General features: G+C 52.1%; 1 protein-coding gene across 1 annotated transcript in view; it reads left to right on the forward strand.

Annotated features, from left to right (window-relative positions):
• The window catches only part of Znf683 (zinc finger protein 683), a 30,236-nt gene extending 12,998 nt beyond the window's left edge, over positions 1-17,238 (forward strand). Inside the window, exons 3-5 of the mRNA XM_055610991.1 lie at positions 14,663-14,787; positions 15,309-15,519; positions 16,463-17,238. Coding sequence (XP_055466966.1) covers positions 14,663-14,787; positions 15,309-15,519; positions 16,463-17,238 — 1,112 coding nt within the window. The remainder of the gene's footprint in view (positions 1-14,662; positions 14,788-15,308; positions 15,520-16,462) is intronic.
• Positions 17,239-18,646: the final 1,408 nt, after the last annotated feature.

Genomic DNA, 18,646 nt, shown 5'->3' on the forward strand with positions numbered 1-18,646 from the left:
GAAGGAAGGAAGGAAGGAAGGAAGGAAGGAAGGAAGGAAGGAAGGAACTCTTGCCCACAACATCAACTTCCCATTCTGCTGCTTCAGTATCTCCCCCACCCCCACCCCGAGCCTCAGCCAATCACCCTGATTGATTGATTAGAAAGGAGGGAGAAGAGAGAGGATCGATGGAGGAATCTGCTCCTATTCTTATTCAAAGCTGAAGGTCCAGGAGGGAAGGGTATTAATTGTGGGTAGGATTGGACAATGGTCACTGGGGCTTGGGCCGGTGTAGTCTGCAGTGTGGGGGAGGGTGGGGATAAAAGCCAAACCGCCAGGGGGTCAGGACTAGACGTCTGGGAGGAGATGGAGTTGACCAAGGGGAACAGGCCTAAGTCAGGACTCTGGGGGTGAGTTGGGGGTTCCCAAGACAGAGCCTCCCAGTTGAGAGATGCTGTTCTGGGCTCCTGGGACTTTGTGTCCGTCCAGCAGGGGGCGCTCGTTGCCCACGCAGCTCTTTTCCTCATCCGCCAGTTCCTTTGTTCATTCATTCGTTTGAAAATGTTTTCGTGCCACTGTGTGCCGGGCACTGTCGCCAGATCCGGTGCGTGGACTGGAAAAACACGGGCATGAAAAAGACACGTAAAGTGCGAGACCTCGTGGCACGTTCAGCGTGGGATGACAGCGAGTGGATGAGTACAGCGATTGAACGTTAGGGACAGGGAACCCCACAGAACTCCTGAGAAATGGGCTTTTGCCAGGTGGAACGCGGCGAAGAAGATGATGATGATGTCGTCGTGCTTGTATATTGAAAGGGGGAGCGGGCCCCCTGTGTGGGGGTCCAGAGGAATATGGGGGTAGAGGGCTAAGCCTGGTAAGGCCAGTCAGGCTGTGGGCAGAAGCTTAACCCTTTCTGTTGCAGAAATGGGCTTCCTGTTGTGCTGTGGCTGAGACTCCAGGACCCTCAACTGTCCACCATTCAGTTTTCTTGGCTGCTCCCCCGTCAGCCAATCCTGGGGGCTTTCCTAGAGTAACCAAATGCCACAAACCTCGTCTCCCTAAAGGGAGCGGATCAGAGGTGTTCTCAGCTCCAGCTTTGGCCCTCCCTCCTGGGAGGAGTGGGGAGATGTCCCCCATGGCATTTTAATTACTGTTGGAAATTTAACATGTACTGATATAGCCAGGAGCTAATGGACTGGAAAACAGCATTGCGATGTACCAATCAACAATATTATTGTAACGTTTGATAGTGCTATATATTTATGCTATTTTAATATTTGTGGTTTTTTCAGCCCTTAGTGTTTGTAGCTTAAGATGTCTAACGTAAGCATTCACTTGAGACACTTATGTCCATGATCTTGAATTCTTTTCCTTTGTCTTTCACAAAGGAAAATAGTTTCTCAAGTGCTCTGCAAGAGGACAGGAGCCTTGGCAGGAAGTAGCATAGCACCCCACACAGCCTCATGCGTGTGTGCGTGTATGCGTGCGTGCATGCGTGTTGCCCCATGTGCCTGTGGGAGAGCAGAGAACACACGTGGGCCTTCTCTCACCATGTCCTGCCTCACTCCTGAGAGACAGCGTCTCTCCCTGAGCCTGAAGCTTTCTAGGCCGGCTGTTCAGGGAGTCTCTGCATCCCAACAATGGGGTGACAGGCCTGCACGACCCACTCACTCCCCGAAGCTGCCGGGGATTTAAACTTAGTCCCCATGTCTGCATAACAAGAGTTCTTACCACTGGGCTTTCTCCGCAGACCCTCTCCCCTTTTGAAGAATACCAACTTCTTCCACCTTTTCCATGAGCTACACCCCCAGACAAGGTTCCTGGGCGGGGGACAGGGGGAAGGCAGTAAGTCTGTGGGACTCAGCTGCTGTCCGTCTGTCCTGGCAAACTTTAACTGTCAACTCGACACAGCCTAGAGTCCCCTGAGAAGGGCGTTTTAGCTGAGGGATTACCCAGGTGGCCAAAGAAGCACCACTCTTCCACGACCTCTGCTTCCAGGTCCCTGCCTCAGTTTCCCTCAGGGATGGATTCTGCTCAGAGTTGTAAGCCAGATAAACCCTTTCCTTCCCAAGATGCTTTAGGCCACAGTGCTTTATCACAACAGGAAGCTAAGAGAGACAGAAGTCTAAAGAGGTGGCCCAGCAGTTAAGAGACCACAGAGTTATGGGGACCAGAGTTCATTCAGGTCCCAGCACCCTCCCAACAAGCTGGGTGTGTCGTGACTGCCTGTGACTCCAGCTCTGAGAGATACAACACCCTCTTCTTGCCTCTGTGCATACACAGGGGTGTGTGTGTGTGTGTGTGTGTGCAAGCATGGACACTCAAATACACATCAATAAACAAAACAAAACAAAATAAAAATCCATCAGGTGGTAGTGGCACACGCCTTTAATCCCAGCACTTGGGAGGCAGAAGCAGACGGATCTCTCCAAGTTTGAGGCCAGCCTGGTTTACAGAGTGAGCTCCAGGACAGCCAGGTCTACACAGAGAGACCCTGTCTTGAAAAACAAAACAAAACAAAACAAAAACAACAGCCTAAAAAGAAAGAAAGAAAGAAAGAAAGAAAGAAAGAAAGAAAGAAAGAAAATGCCTCCATAGTCATACCTATAGGCAATCAGATAAAGGCATTTTCTCAACTGAAGTAGCCTCTTTCCAGATGACCTTAGCTTATGTCAATTTGACATAAACAAGACCCCCAGCCAGCACCCCTTTCCAACTGGTAATTTTAACATCCACAAGTTAAGCACGTGCAAAATCTATTATTACTAACCATGGTACGGGGGGATGGAATCCGGGGCCTTGTACACTCTTGAGAGTACATCCTGCCCCTGACTCTAGCTCTTCTGAAACTTTAAATTTTTTTTCCTAAAGATTTATTTAATTTTATGTGTATAAAAAATATTTCTGCCTGCATGTGTCTGTGCACCATCTGAGTGCCTGGTGTCCATGGAGGTCCAAAGGAGGTGCCAGATCCCCTGGTGCCGGAGTTACAGATGGTTTGAGCTGCCATGGTGTTGGGACTAAAAGCCAGGATCCTCTGGAAGAATAGCCAGCCTTCTTAACCATTGAACCATCTCTCTGGCCCCAATGACTTTTTTTTTTTTTTTTTAAAGATTTATTTAGTTACTATTTTTACAGTGTTCTGCCTGCATGGACGCCTGCAGGCCAGAAGAGGGCACCAGATCTCACTATAGATGGTTGTGAACCACCATGTGGTTGCTGGGAATTGAACTCATGACCTTTGGAAGAACAGCCAGTGCTCTTAACCTCTGAGCTGTCTCTCCAATCCCCCGATAACTATTTTTTTATGGTTACTGAAAAAACAAAAAAGGTGATTTCCTTTTCCTTCCCTCTTTCCTTCCTGTCTTCCTCCTTATCCTTTCTCCTCTTTTCCCTCCTTGCTTTTTCCCCTTTTTCTACCTCTCTTTTTCTATATGTGACTTCACGGAGTTACCCATGTCACCCTCATCTGCATGAACACAACACAATTTGGTAATTTTCTAGACACATTCTCCCTCTACGTGTATCAAAAGAAGCACTTCCTGTCCCCCATTGTAGCAGAATGCATTTGTGAATTCCTCTCTTCATGAGGGTTATCCTCTGTTAACTGCATCAATTCATTTCCTTCATTCACATATCTATTTGCAGAATGAGGAATCGAACCCAGGGCCACACACCTGCTAGGCTCTACCACCGAGCACCACTGTCATGAATCTGATGCTTCAACTCTCCCCAGGGGGGGAACCATAACACCCTCCTCTCAGACGTGGGAGCATGCGCACACAGGGAGGCCCAGATCTCTGTAGCATCCCTCCCCTGACACGGGCCTGTGGTCTCCGAGGCGGCTGTGGAGGGGGTAAGGCAACAGCTCTGAGTATCAGCCTGTGCCTGGCACATAGCCATCCAGTCAGGCGTGGGCACTCCTGATGTGACCTGCCCTGTGAACCGCTCATGTGTGGTCGGGGCCGAGCTGAGTATCAGAAATGTGCTGCTAATGACCTGGCCGGAGGCGTCCACCCCTGGCAGAGGATGGAGACAGACAGGGCTAAGCCTGGCCTCAGGGTGCTGGGAAGGAAGTAGAGGGAAAGTCCAGAGGGAGCTGGAGCTGGAGAGGAAGCAATCCTAAGAGTGGGAGGCTGGATGTCTGGTCCCTGTTTTGTTTTTGCTTTTAAGACTTGTAACTCAAGCCAGGCAGTGGTAGCTCACGCCGTTAATCCCAGCACTCAGGGGACAGAGGCAGGCAGATCTCTGTGTGTTCGAGGTCAGCCTGGTCTACAGAGTGAGTTTCAGGACAGCCAGGGCTACACTGAGAAACCCTGTCTTGAAAAATGAAAGAAAAGTAAAAGAAAAAGAAACCCCGTCTCCAAAACAAACAGAAGACTTGTAACTCAGGCAGATCTGGAATTTGGTAATCCTCTTGCCTCAGCTTTCCTAGTGTTTGGATTACATTTCTCCCCTCCATGGCCAGAATAAAGATAGCTACATTTTGAGTCTCATAGAAAATTCCTAATCCAATAGAAGACTTAGAGACATGGGGCATCCGGATCTCAAGGGCAGATCAGGACTCTGACATCAGGGAACCTTCAGGTAGGAGGACACAGTCATTGCTCTTAGCCCACTGATGCCCTGACTCTCCAGCCACTCACCCGGGCCCCTCCTCATTCTGCCCCCTGATCCCCCTTTAGACTCTGGGCACCTCCCCAGTCTGTGTAGGCGGACTCGTGATTTTGGACCAAGCTTCTATTTCTCAGGAACTCCTGGGGGGTTTCTTGGAAGTGTGGGTGGTGAGAGTCCGCCTCTGAGTGGTCACCAGTCTCTCCTCAGAGACTGTTTAGGGAGGGGACAACATCCCTTGGCCCACCACAGCCCTCTCAAAGCTTCCCCACAGCTGCTCTAAGAGCTGAGGGAAACCGCAGACCAGAAGCTGAACTGCTGTCTCTGCTCAGGAGAGGCTGGTGGTGGAGGGGGTGGGGAATAGGGGCCCTGCTTTACAGGCCCAAGTGGGCACAGAGTGGGGTGCGGGGTGGCAGGTGAGTCAGAGGCTGTGACGAATCCCCCTGCCAGCAGGCTGTCTCTAAGAGGGTCCTGAAGAGCAGGTTTTCTCTTCCTTGTCCCTATTATTTTTTTCCAACATTCATTCATTTATTCATTCATTCTTCATTCACTCATTCATTCATCAATTGTGTGAGTGCATTCAAGTGTGCCACAGCCCTAATAGAGAAGTCAGAGGACAGGTTTGCAAGAGCCAGTTCTTGCCTTCTATCCTATGGGTTCTGGGAATCGAACTCAGATCTTCCAGCTTGACGGCAGCCGTCTTGTCTGTCTCTTTGCACCTGTTTAAGATGAGAACCAAGCAAGTTGTTTCCAGGCGCCCCTAAAAGCACGTGGTCAGAAAGAGGCTAGAACCAAACTGTGCTTGCTCTGTCCTGCGTCCTCGCTCCACTCCCTCGGTCAGGAACCCACGGAATCCTGAATTTTCCAGAATGTTCCCAGGGACTTCATTCGTGAAGTTGGGGTACATCCTCGCCTCTTTTCCCCCCTGTCTCCTCTCTCCCTTCCCACACCCCTCTCTCTTAATTTTCTTTCTGTAGATTTACCTTCTTCCTTGGCACACTGCACTTCTAAATAAGAAGCGTCGCAAACCACGCTCCTGAACTCAGAACGTTAAACTCTGAGGTGGCGTGAGTAGCCGGTAGCTGGCCTGCGGAGGAGTCTGCACTCCCCACGGCTCCTTAAATGCCCTTCTTTCGCACACACACACCCTCGGTGGTAGGAGGTCTCACTCTCCAGGCTTCCGCTGTTCACATCCACTAAAACCGCCTCTGGTGAGGCTTGTCTCCTTGCCTTTTCCCGGCCCGCAGGCATTGCTGTCTGGTTGGGGGATACTCTGGTATGGACGGCAGATGTCAGAAGAGGGTATCAGATCCCCTCGAACGGGAATAACAAATGGTTGGGAGGCGCTATGTGGGTGCTGGGAATCAAACCCAGGTCCTCTGTGAGAGCAGCAAGGTCTAACTGGTCAGCCAGCTCTCCAGGCCCAGGGTTTCTCTGTGTAGCCTTGGCTGTCCTGGAATCACTTTGTAGAGCAGGCTGGGCTCAAACTCACCTCCATCCACCTGCCTCTGCTGCCCAGAGTGCTGGGATTACAGGTGTGCACCACTGTGCCCAGCTCAGGCCTCGTCTTTAAAATCAGAAAATGATACGAATAAATGAACACCGTTTTACACAGTTGGACTTGCTGCTCCGTGATTGTTGCCTTTAGAAAAAGGTTTGTCCTCTCCAAGTGTCATTCCTACGTCAATGTCACAGCGGAATCCATCACCACGAGCTCTTCAAGGCTGTTCCCAGGGAGAGAGGCAAAGGCAGCTCTGGGTTTCTCTTTGCTTCCATTTTTTGTTGTTGTTGGTGGTGGTTGGTTTGGGGAGAGGGTCTCATTGTATCGTCCAGGCTGACTGGAGTTTGCTGTTCACTTCCCTCAGCATATCAAGGACTGTGGCAGAGGACATGCACTCCACACATCTGCTACAAGGGAAACTTAGGCGGCGGGCCTTCTGTTGGCTCTGCCTGAAGTTATTTTTTATGCTTATTATTTTGTTATCTTATTATTTTATGTGTGTGGGTGTTTCGACTGCCTGTGTGTGTCTGTGTACCACATGTGTGCCTCTGATGCCATTGGGGAGGAGGGGGAGGTGTTGGTTCGGGGAACAAAGCCTTTCAGAGGCAGGACAGGCTTCGTGAGTTCTAGACCAGCCGGGGCTACATTATGAGATTCTTGTGTTTCACACACTCACAAAAATCAGCATGGAAGGTGTGGCTTGAGAGACGGCTCAGTGGTGAAGGGCGCCGATTTCTCTTCCAGAGGACCTGGGTTTGAATTCTGGCACCCACATGGTGCCTCACAGCCATCTCTAGGGAATCTGAAGCACACGGGTGATACACACGCAAGCGAGATGCCATATATCGAAAAGGTAGAGAGAGATAGAGAGGTATATGTACCATTAACAATGCCGCTAATTGTCTTGCACCTTTTTTTTTTCATTTTTTTTGAGACAGGGTTTCTCTGTGTAGCCCTGGCTGTTGGAAAACCCACTCCGGGGGTACACTATACTGTGCCTTTGGTTTTTGGCATCAGGATATTATTAACTTTATAGACTATTACAAAGCGTTTCCATCTCTTTTATATCTTGGGGAAATCTTTGAAGATTTCACTTTATTTATTTATTTATTTTCTTTTTTGAGGCCGAGTTTCACTATACATGAAACTGCCGGCCTGAACCCCCGTATGTGAACCAAGCTGGCTTCAAACTAGCAGAGAACGCACTATCTCTGCAGACCTGGCAGAAGGGTCAGGCGCAGGGACCCCAGGACAGGCTGCTGGAACCGGGACAGAGAGTGTGTCTAATTGGCAGGAACGTTGCTGTAAGTCCCTCAAACTGATTTTCTTAAAACAAAACAAAGCAAAAGTGGAGAGATTTTCTTTTCCTTAAAACATCGTGATTTTCCTGTTTTCTAGAACAATTGCGACCTTCGGCAGCACTGGTCTCCAATTACGATACCGACGTGGCTATTCCAAAAATGGCCCCTGCTCTGAGCTTGGCCTCCGTCCTCCGCAGCCTGCTTCTTCCTGGCTGTGGTACACTCTGTGACACGGATGTCCATTCTGGACAGCTTTCCTCTTCGGGTGGATTAGAGGTGGACCGACTGGAAAGGACCCCCGTCCGGGCAGCACAGTGGACCACGTCTCACAGTGGCTTCTCAGCCGCGTGTTAGCTCCTTGGGGAGGTGGGGAGGTGGCTCAGCGGATAAGGCACTTGTGTGCAGAAGTGAGGGCCAGAGTGTAGCCTCCCCTCCCCCAGTTACCTAACCCCAGCTCTGGGGTGGTGGAGACAGGAATTCCCTGGGGTGAGCTGGGCGGTGACACTAGCCATGCCTGAAAGCTCTGGGTGGGATTGAGAAACCTGCCAAAAGGAAGAGCCTGGAGAGGAAGACGCCCGAAGTGTCACCCCAGAGAGCCGAACATGCACATACATACTCCTGCATGTATGCCTGGGTAGCACACACGCCCATACGCACGCAAACAACAACAGGAGGGGGAGGATTTGAATCCTAGCAACGTGGCTTCTTGTTTCTAACTGTTGGGGATGTCGGAATGAGAGGCTCGGTGGGAAGACCGTGGATGTCACTGGAAGACATGGTTGGACTTTCGTATCCAGAAGGAGTGGACGGTCACCGCTGGTGGACCGGAAAGATGCGAGGGGCTCCATGCCTCTCTGCAGATGTGAGAGCTGGACCGCCCTATCTCAAGATCTCTTCCTCACCCTGGGGTGTGAAGTCAGGGCCCACTCGGTGCCTCTGACAGACTGACAGCTGGGCTGCCCTAGGAGATAAGCAAGAAGGTGTCAGGCAGAGGGAGGAAGGTGTCAACCGCAAAACAGAGGTGGGGAGCCCCCCAGTAGCCCAGTCCTCAGAGTCACTCACGTCTGCATATCCGCTTCTCCCCCCCCCCCCCCCCCGGGCCAGCCCCCGGAGCCAGCCCCTCTCCTGATGCGGTGTGCCAGCACGGTACCCTCAAATAGGACATACCATGAATCTCTTGGAGACGTGTGCGCAGAGTCAGTTGGCACTGGGCTGCTTAGCCCCAGTCCTGGGGATGGCAGGGATTATGGGACAAGGAAGCGTGCATTTGCCCGAGGTACCATTGCATTCCTTTTGCACTGTGCAAGCTGGCTCAACTCCCAGCTCTGCTTTGCTTTGCTCCGCAAACCCATGCCCTCACAGCCATCGTGTCCTGATGCTCCTACCGCTGTTGATTTGACAACACCCAGCAAGCCGTCTGTCAGCTTGTCTGCGTATTCCAAGGTCTAATCCATATTCCTGTGACAGACGGTCCCAGGAAGTCGTCCAATGCCTGATACCTCATTGGCAATCGGTAAAACCTAATGAGGGCCCGGACATAACTGGGTAGGCAGAGTGCTTGCCTCGTATAAACAAAGCCCCGGGGTTGGATCCCCAGCGTCATAGAAAACCAGGCATAGTGACATGTACTGGGACTCAGAGGCAGGAGGATCAAGAATTTGGAGTCATCCTGGGCTAGCAGAGAAGCTTAGGACAGCCTAGCCTACATGAGATCCTGTCTCAAAATATGTGAATGAGTGAATGGTAGGTCCTTGAGAGGGGGCTACATGCTAGATACATAGCTCATCTCCCTAACCCTTGCCCTGGGCCATTCCGTCCATCTTGATTTTTCTGGGCATTTTATGATCATTCTTACCATATCACATCTCCTCATAGAGCTTATATGTTCCTTCTCCTAGGGGACTTTTCAACCCTAACTTAAATTACGTGATTTTTAAATATATGTATATATTTAAGAATATATTTGTATATTTATTTAAATGTGTGTGTATATACAAATCTTTAAGGCTTACAATGAGTTTGTGTAAGGCTTACAATGAATTTATATACACACAAATTCATACAGTGAGATGATTACTACAGTCAAACAGTAGTCATTAATTGAACATTAATATAGTGATCACCTGTGTGTGTGTGGCAGAAAGACCCAAGATATGCAGGCGTGGGGACACACATCTGCGATCGTAGCTCTTGGGCGGTAGAGGAGAGAGGAACCAGCTTCAAGATGAGCCTGTCTTCTACAGTGAGTGGAACGCCAGCCTAAGCTACCTGAAACTTCTGCCTCAAAAAACGATCACACTCAGCTGGGGGAGATGGTGCACGCCTGTAATCAATCCCAGCACTCCAGGGAGGCAGAGGCAGGTGGATCGCTGTGAGTTCGAGGCCAGCCTGGTCTACAAGTTGACTCCAGGACAGCCAAGGCTACACACAGAGAAACCCTGTGTCAAGAAAACAAAAACCAACCAACCAAACAAACAAACCCTGACACACTCACAAGAATAAGAATGTACTTAAAATAGATGAGGGACCCTGGCTTCAACCTCCGGCACCACACGCAAAGTATCTGGAATCTGATGTTCACAGCTAATTCCCAGTTAGACTCCAAAATTCTTTTTCCCCTTCTTTTAAATTTTTATTATTTTACGTGCATTAGTGCTTTGCCTCAATGTGTGTCTGTGTGAGAGTGTCAGATCCTGGAGTTACTGACAGCTGTGAGGTGTCATGTGCTGGGAATTGAACCCGGGTCCTTTGGAAGAGCGGTCAGTGCTCTTAACCTCTGAGCCATCTCTCCAGCTCCCTTTTCTCTTTCTTTTCTTTAAGATTTTTTTTTTTTTTTTTTTTTTTTGAGACAGGGTCTCACCATGCTGGCCAGAACTCTCTGTGTAGACCAGCCCTGAACCCACAGAGCTCCTCCTGCCTCTTTCTCTCCAGTGCTGGCATTAAGGGCATGCACCACCAGGCCCAGCTAAGATTTTGTTAAATTTATGTGTATGTGTCTGTGTACATGTGCAGGTGCCCTCTGAAGGCACCAGAAGAGGGCGCTGTATCTCACAAAATTACAGGGGTTTCTCCAACTGCTTCTTTTGGGTGCCAAAACCCAACTCAAGTTCTCTGTGAGAGCTGCGCAGCCATCTCTCCGGCCTCCCCTCCTTCCTCTTCCTTCCTTTTCCTTTTTCTTTCTCTCCTGCTCCTCCTCCTTTTTTTTCACTTAGAATCCCCAGGCTGGCCTAGAACTCGGGATCCTCGGGCCTGAGGCTTGCACCCGGCCTTGCTCTCTCCAGTACTCTTCGCCATCCTTCTCACTCTGTCTCTAGCATCACCTTATGTCACCGAAGCTTTGTACCCTGCTTGGCCTCACCTCGCACCCCTGTAAAAACGCCCTTCCACCCTCTGATCTGTCCTCAGGTGTGGGGTTCTGTGATGTTGAGTGAGTCACTTTCTTCCGTTGAGTATCAGTTTTCTCCCCTGTAAGATGGGAACAGTAACATCCATCTTGAGGCACCACCGTCCATGGCACTGACAGGGAGGGGCAAAGCTTGTAGACATGTCTTACCCAGTCGCTGGCACTCGATGAGGGCTGCCATGGCACCAGGGGCGGTTTCTGCGCTGTGTAGACCGGACCCGGGCATTGCACGAGGGCAGTGATCCCCAGCCGGATGGGGTTAATGAACACAGCCATAAAGCAGAACTCAGTCTACCCAAGCACAGCCCTGCCCTTTTGAAGCCTCTCAGGGTTGAAGCTGCCTCAGGCCCCTGCCTGACCAGGGTGACAGAAAACAGCAACAGTTGCTCACTTGTTCCGAGAACTTGCTGAGGGCCAGGCCCAGCCTCAAGGGCTTTACCCTGATTCTCTTGAGGGATCCTGGACAAAACCTCCGTGAGGCAGAGATTGACAGATGAAGAGAGCAGAGCGATCAGAGGACTTAGAGCTGGATGTCCTCCCGCAGGGCCGGATTAACCCCTCCACACACACCCACACCCACAGGCACATGCACACGGGGACTCTGAGGGTCCTCTTCCCATATTGTCTTCCTCTCTGTCTGCCGATAGGGGACCGTCATAGGAAGCAGGCCCCCACAGAGGAGCGCTACCTAGCAACAGGTGATCAGGGCCCCGTGTGAACCCCGGGCACCCAGCAGCGGTCCTGGGGGTAGAAAGAGAACAGGTGACACCCACCCACTCTGTAATTACATGTGCAGACTGAAATCTGGAGAGATGGCGCATCCTGTTCGCAGTGTCCCTGTTAGGCCCTCACAGCTGTCTGTGTGCTCCAGCCCCCGGGGGAATGCCTCTGGCCTCGTCAGGGACCTGCGCCCCTCTGCACGTACCCACATGCCTGCACACATACACACACAGTTAGAATAATCAAACAAATCTAACCCCCCCCCCAAAAAAAAAAACAATCCTCAGCAAACTTAATGTTGATTCGCCAGTTTGCTGGTTCGCTCGCCTCCGTTGCCATTTAGAAATTGCAAGTTTCGCCGATAGTTGAACCTCTCTTAAAAAGTTAGTAAAGTTTTGTTGCACCATAAGCGAGAAAAAGGCTGGGTGGTAGTGGCACAGACAGGTCTCTGGGTTCAAGGCCAGCCTGGTCTAGAGAGTGAGTTCCAGGGCAGCCAGGGCTACACAGAGAAACCCTGTCTCAAAAAACACAAACCAGACCAAACAAAACAAAAGCAAGAAGGGACGATGGTAGTCGGGGGCTGGGCGGATGGCTAAGGGCATTGGCTGCTCTTCCTTCCCGACATTCACATGGGATCCTCTGGCTTCCGTGACGCACACGCAGGCACAGTGCACAGGTGTGCATGAGGGCAGAACACCCATACACATAACATAAAATAAAAAATGTTCTGAAGGGCGGGGGTTTAAAAGCTCAGTGACCACTGGGGAGCGTGGGGGAGGGGCATTACCACATAGCTCTTTTTTTAGATTCTGTCTGTACCCCCCCCCCCAGTGGGGAGGTAGTGTCTGTACCTTCCCCCCCCCCCCAAGAGCGGGGAGGCAGAGCTCAGGGTGTCTCTGGGGCTTCCTGGCCCGCCAGTCTAGCTGAATTGGCCAACCCCGGGTTCAGTGAAAGACCTTGTTTTGAAAAATCAGATGGAGGGCTGTAGAGATGGGTGGGGAAAAGCACTGACCACCCTCACAAGGAACAGGGGTTCGCTTCCCAGCCTGTCAGTATGGGAAAGAGCGGGAAGTCGAGGGAAAGGACGCCAGGAGGGTCTGCGTGCGCGTGTCTCTCCAAGCGCCTGTGCTCACGTGTGTATACGCACACTTAAAAAAATAAGCATAAAATTTAAAAGTGTGTTAGCAAACAGAGCTCACATCGCCAAGAGATAACCAAAGTCCAAGGTTTGACGATAGAGGACGCTTGCCAGTTTGCTGTGAGACTTTGAATGAGTCTTGTTATTAACTCCCTCTGAGCCCATTGATCATGGGAAGAATAAGACCGGCTGACTCCTCAGATTTGTGATGAGGATTAAGTGGGATAAAGCACCTTGGGTACACAGCAGGCCGCTTGCGAAAGGGGCTGGTTCCTGGGATCCTTGGGAGACTCTGACTTGAAGGCTGTTCCTTCGTCGTCTGGTCACACAGACTCCCCGTTGTAAGGTGGAGAGGCTCCAGCTTTGTGCAGAGGTAAAGCACAGCAGACAGATGAACAGAAGGGCAGGGCTGCAGTCCTCAGAACTTAAGCAGCGGAGGCAGGAGAATACCAGGGTTCAGAGCCAGCCTGGGCTACAGAGGGGATTTGAAGCCAGCTACAGGAAACCCTGTCTCAAAACAACAGCAGCAACATGCTATATCGTTGGAGGCTGGGGGCAGCAAGGACCACAGGCAAAACTCACTCTGGGCTGTGGTGGGTGTGGTACACATGCACCCAACACCACCAGTGCTTGGGAAACAGAAGAAAGAGGATCGGGAGTTCAAGGCCAGCCTCAGCTATGGGAGACCCTGTTTCAAAAAGAGAGAGAGAAAAAAAAAAAAAAAAAACAAGCAAGATTTTTGGCCCTAAGGACCAAAGGGGCCTTGGCAGCCTGCTCTGCACCCTTCTCTTTCTTTTCAGGAAGCCTAATAAGGCAACTTCAAATGTGCTGCATCTTCCTGTCATTTCTCTCACCCGCTGGGGCCTCAGATAAGAGCACCGCTGCCCACCTGCCCAACCTCCTTCCCTCCCAGCCAGAGAGCACTGTGGCAGAACACCGAGAGGAGCCCACAAGGCCAGCTGGTGCCTCCCAGACCACGGTATTTGAGACGTGAGGAAGAGTTGGGAAAGAGTTGGGAGAGAGGGAAAAAGCAGGGGTTGGGGGTCTGAGACAATGGACTGAGGGTTTTAGGGTCTGGGGGGGGCATTTGGGGCCGCTTAAGAGGGGAGGGGTGGAGAGGCATTTGCCCAGCTAGGGTAGCAGGGCATCAGAGCGCTGACTGGCAGTCAGCCGAACACCGGGGCATCTCCTTTTGTCAGGCTAGCTGGGTGGCATCTGGGGCCTCTCCCTTTCTGGGATTTCACAGCTTTTGAGGTTGTTGAGCTTGGATCAAAGTTCATAAGGCCCTGATGTTGCCCAGAAAAGCCGACTGGTGAGCCTGGATGGTAGGAGGCTCTGGTTGGCACAGTCCTGCTCTCCTCAATTCTCAACAGTCTCGAGGAATCCAGAATGTCCCCTGAGAGCCCCCTCTCTGGACCTTCCGGGGAAATCCTTGGCTTCTGCACGTCAGGACTAAGACATGTGTAGTGGTGGCACACGAAGGAGGCAGAGGCACATGGATCTCTGAGTTCAAGACCAGCCTGGTCTACAGAGCAAGTTCCAGGACAGCCAGGGCTACACAGAGAAACCCTGTCTTAAAAAACAAAAAACAAAACAAAACAAAAAAAAACAAACAAACAGCTACAAAACCAAGACAGTTGTCACACTTTAGCTAGGACCATATCCATTCTTCTTCTTTGAGACAGGGTCTCAAAGCCTTGACCTCCCTATAGAGCCATGGATGACCTTACGTACAGTCTCGATCCTCCCTCTTCTTCCTTCTCTTCCTGAGTGCCTGAATTACAGTGTTCCCCACCATGCCCAGTTTATGTGTTGCTGGAGATCAAACCCAAGGCCTCACGCATGCCCCACACAGACTCCGCCAACTAAACTACGTCTCCAGTCCGTCTGTCCCTGCTTACAGGAAGAAAGTGACCTGCTCACAGCCTCACCTCACAGTGGGTGAGCCACAGCTGGACAGAACGAAGCCTTCACAGCTCACCTCCACTCACCCATCTCCCCATCAGGTAGCGGGAACATGAAGAGAAAACCAGCTGCCCAGTTGGGTTGTTGCTACAAGACAAAGGCCCTAGGTGGTTCAGGAGGCTACTTGTCCCCCAGCCTGGACTTCCAACTCTGTCAAGATGACCAGGTAGGGTGGGACCTACCCTTCTCTCCCAGAATGGCTGCCACTTAATAAGAATGCCTGAAAGAGCGAGGCCTTTGCCTTCCTGAGGTCCTGAGTACCTGCTTTAGGGGGCTCAGATTATCTTATGGACAAGAAGGGAGAGAGGCCACACAGAGGCTTTGCTGGATGACCATGGACTTGGACCTTAGGGGGAGGGGACTCAGAACGTCACTGTGGGCTTTGCAGTCTTGGATGAGGATGTCCCCCACAAGTTTACTTGATCTCATTCAGAATAACACAACAGACAGATACCAGGGTGATCACGAGTTGGGGGTGGTTAGAGGGAGAAGAGGACGGGTTATATAGGGAAGAGGGAACTGTCTAGGGTCAATGAAAAGAGCCCTTGGAGAAAGAAACCTTTGGAGAAGGGCAGGAGAGCATTAGAATGCAAGGTGTGGTCGGTGGGAGCCCATAGCTTCCCTCCTTCCCTTTAAAAACCAAACTAGGAAGCCCCAGGCCCTCACACCCCTTTCCTTCCTTCCCAGGTCTTCTCAGCCGATACCTCTCAGTCACTTCCAGACACAAGGGATGCTTGTGACCTGTCCCCGACCGGCTGGATGTGTCCCTTGCCAGTGGCACCAGCTAAGTCTTCCTTGCTGGGCTGCCCCCATTGGCCGGACCTATGCCTGTGTGCCTTGCAGAAGACACCCCTGGCCGGGGGCCCACAGGATCTCAGAGAGGACGCCTCAGACATGAGTGAGTCCGAGGCCTGGGGCTGGATCTGAGAGCTTCGCTGGCAGGTTGAAGGACACAGGTTTGGGGTCGGAGAGGGGGCTGGGACTCTGTCACAGGTGAGGATAGAGCCCCAGGCACACTTTCCTGCCTGTGTCCATGGTATGCAGGCGGAGGTCAGAGGGCAGCCTGCAGGAGGTCAGTGCTCTGCCTGCACCGTGTGGGTCCTGGAGCTTGAACTCAGGTCATCAGGCTTGGCAGCAAGCACCTTTACTCGCTGAGCCAACTTGGGGACCCTGTTGCTTTAAATTTTTGTGGTTGTTGTTCTCTTTTATTGAGACAAGATTTCATGTAGCCCAGGCTGGTCTCATACTTACTATGCAGCCAACGATGACACTGAACTCCTTCCTGATTCTCCTGCCTCTACCTCCCAAGTTCTGTGACAACAGGCGTGTACCTCCGTGCCCGGCAAAGAACTGAACATTTCATTAAAAGCACTTTAATGTAAATTTAGTCATGTGTTCAGCAGCTAAGGGTCCCTTGGGTCCCTTATATGACCTCCTCTTGACCTATGACACCCAAATTTATATATTTTTTAATCCGGGACCTCTCCCTTAAACTTCAGCATATCTCTCTGCACACCTGACCTCTCCCCTCCCCCATGTCCAGTGGGGTGTTCGTTTAACCCTTCTCCCTGATGTGCACACAACAAGCCCCCCACCAAGTGCGCTTGAATCCTCTCCCTGATGTCTAGTTAGGCTGCTTGTAGGATTTTCTCAGGCCCTCCCTGCACCCTGGCAGCTTTTATTACAGGCTCAGTAGCAGCGGAGAAACTGAGTCCCAAAAGGAAGTGCCTTCGCCCAAGTTGCCTCATCGTCTCGCAGGTTCTTTCCCAACTCAGAGCTGAGCGGGCTTAAGAGGAGCCATATGTTCAGTCCAGACTGATCATCTTCCCTTTCTGCTTCAGGGCACCAGCCGCCAAGAGTGCACGAGGGCTCTGCTGACAGTGAGAAACTCGCAGCCGGGGACTCCCCGGATAGAGACCAGATGGGAAACCAGCCAGAAAGAGGCCCCTGCCCATTCCTCCCTCCTCAGACCAGCTTCTCCCCAGATGCCAGGCCTAGTCCCTGGACCTCCTGGCCCTGGCTTTCTCCCACTCTCCTCTCCAAGGAGCTCCCTGCCTACATCTACCCCGTCTTTCCGGGGTACCCGCTTCTGCCTCCCCCTTATCTATTGACTTATGGGCCCCTACCTTCTGCCCAATGTTTGCACCTCCTCACGCTACCCCCAGACACCGTGTACCCCACTGTGGCTGCGCCCAGCTTGCTCATGACAGCCGACGGGGCTGGGCCCCGGATCGCTCAAGAGAAGACCCCGCTTCTCTACTCACAGTGCCAGAGCGCCAGCCACACCCTCTGCTCGCAGGTCAGGAGCTGGAGCGCTAAAGACGCCTTGACCCCGGGACAAGCTGGTGTGGCAGCTCTGGCAAAGCGGGCTGCGCCAGGCTCCCGGGCGGGTGCCGGCGCCCTGCCCTACCCTCTAAAGAAAGAGAATGGAAAAATCTTATACGAGTGCAACTTGTGTGGCAAGAGCTTCGGGCAGCTCTCCAACCTCAAGGTATCGGTTCCCTGGGTCCTGCCGTCCCCTTCGATCCTCCAGTGTCTCTCTTGCCTTTCACCTCGCTTCCAGAATCGAGTCCTGGAGTCTGGAAACCACTCCTGGACACCTCCCGGGGATGTGTGATCTTGAGGTTTCCCCTGGGTGGAAACCCAGGACACGCTGACCACCATCCAGGCTTGGTGGAGCGCACTTTTGGCTCTGACGTTCAGGAGACGCAGGCAGGAGGGTAATGGCAGACGTTCAAGGCCAGTTTGGGCAATATACTGAGACTCCATCTTAAAAAAAAAAAAAAAAAAAAAGCTGGGCAGTGGTGGCTCACGCCTTTAATCCCAGCTCTTGGGAGACAGAGGCAGGCAGATCTCAGTGGGTTTGAGGCCAGTCTGGTATCTATAGCAAGTTCCAGGACAGCCAGGGCTTCCCAGCGAGATCCTGTCTCAAAAAATAAATGGGGGGAGGGGGAGAGGAAGTACTTTGAAGTGCCCTCCATCCTGGAAGATTGTCTGTGGGATCACCTTCTTTAAGCTAAACATGGGAAAACTAAGGCCCACAGTAGATGGAAATTTTCCAGGGTAACCGCAACTTATCAGTGGGTTCGTTTGGATTTCAGTTTCTCGGCATCATCTATTGAGCTCTTTCCGAGACGGTATCCCAGCTAAGCCTCTTTATTGCTTTCGAAGATCACAAAGACAGGGAGAGTGGGGAGGTTTTGTGGAATGGAGACCACAGTCTTGCAAACTTTTTTCAAGTGGGATCCCACAAACCAGGCCAGGCGCTGTAGCATCATGTAGGTCTTCCATCAGGGGCCGCCCGCGGGCCCCGCTGTTATCAGACCACAAGCTATGGCTACTGGGGAAACAGCTCCATTGGCTCCTCCGAGGAAGGGATGCCTAAGCCTTAAGCCTCCAACCACCCAGCAAGCTAGCAAACCTGCAGGTTCCCGGGCCCCCGGCCTCGGAGGTGATGACTCAGCAGGGTTAGGCGCTGCATTTTTGGCATGCTCCCGGGTCATGACAATGCTGCTGGCCTTTGAACTGTACTTTAGGGAGCTGTTCTAGGCAATACCTGGGGTACCCCTTATCTGTCTTCCCGAATCTCCGCCACAGGGCAGACCAAAGAATGAGAGCGTCCTGGGAAGCCATGGCTGGTGAGGGAGGTGATGGAGGCCCCGACGCCAGCAAAGCCTCCCGCACAGGGCGTGGGTGGAGATTCGGGGTGGAGTCTGGGCCCTGCTGGGCGTTCTGGGCAGCTGGCGAGATCTCTTCCAGGTCCACCTGCGCGTGCACAGTGGGGAGCGCCCGTTCCGGTGTGCGCTGTGTCACAGGGGCTTCACGCAGCTGGCCCACCTGCAGAAGCACCGTTCCGTGCACACCAGCCAGCGGCCCCCCCAGTGCCGGGTGAGGCCCTCCTCCTTCACTGTACCCCTGCAGCCTGGTGGAGAAGTCCGGGCCCTGCAGGGGAGGTGCACCCGCGCCTCTATTTCCCAATCCCGGGTAGGCAGAGAGTAAGATAAGTGTGTGGAGGGTGGGAAGAT

This window comes from Psammomys obesus, unplaced genomic scaffold, assembly GCF_907164565.1.
Source record: "Psammomys obesus unplaced genomic scaffold, mPsaObe1.curated_primary_1811, whole genome shotgun sequence".
NCBI lineage: Eukaryota > Metazoa > Chordata > Mammalia > Rodentia > Muridae > Psammomys > Psammomys obesus.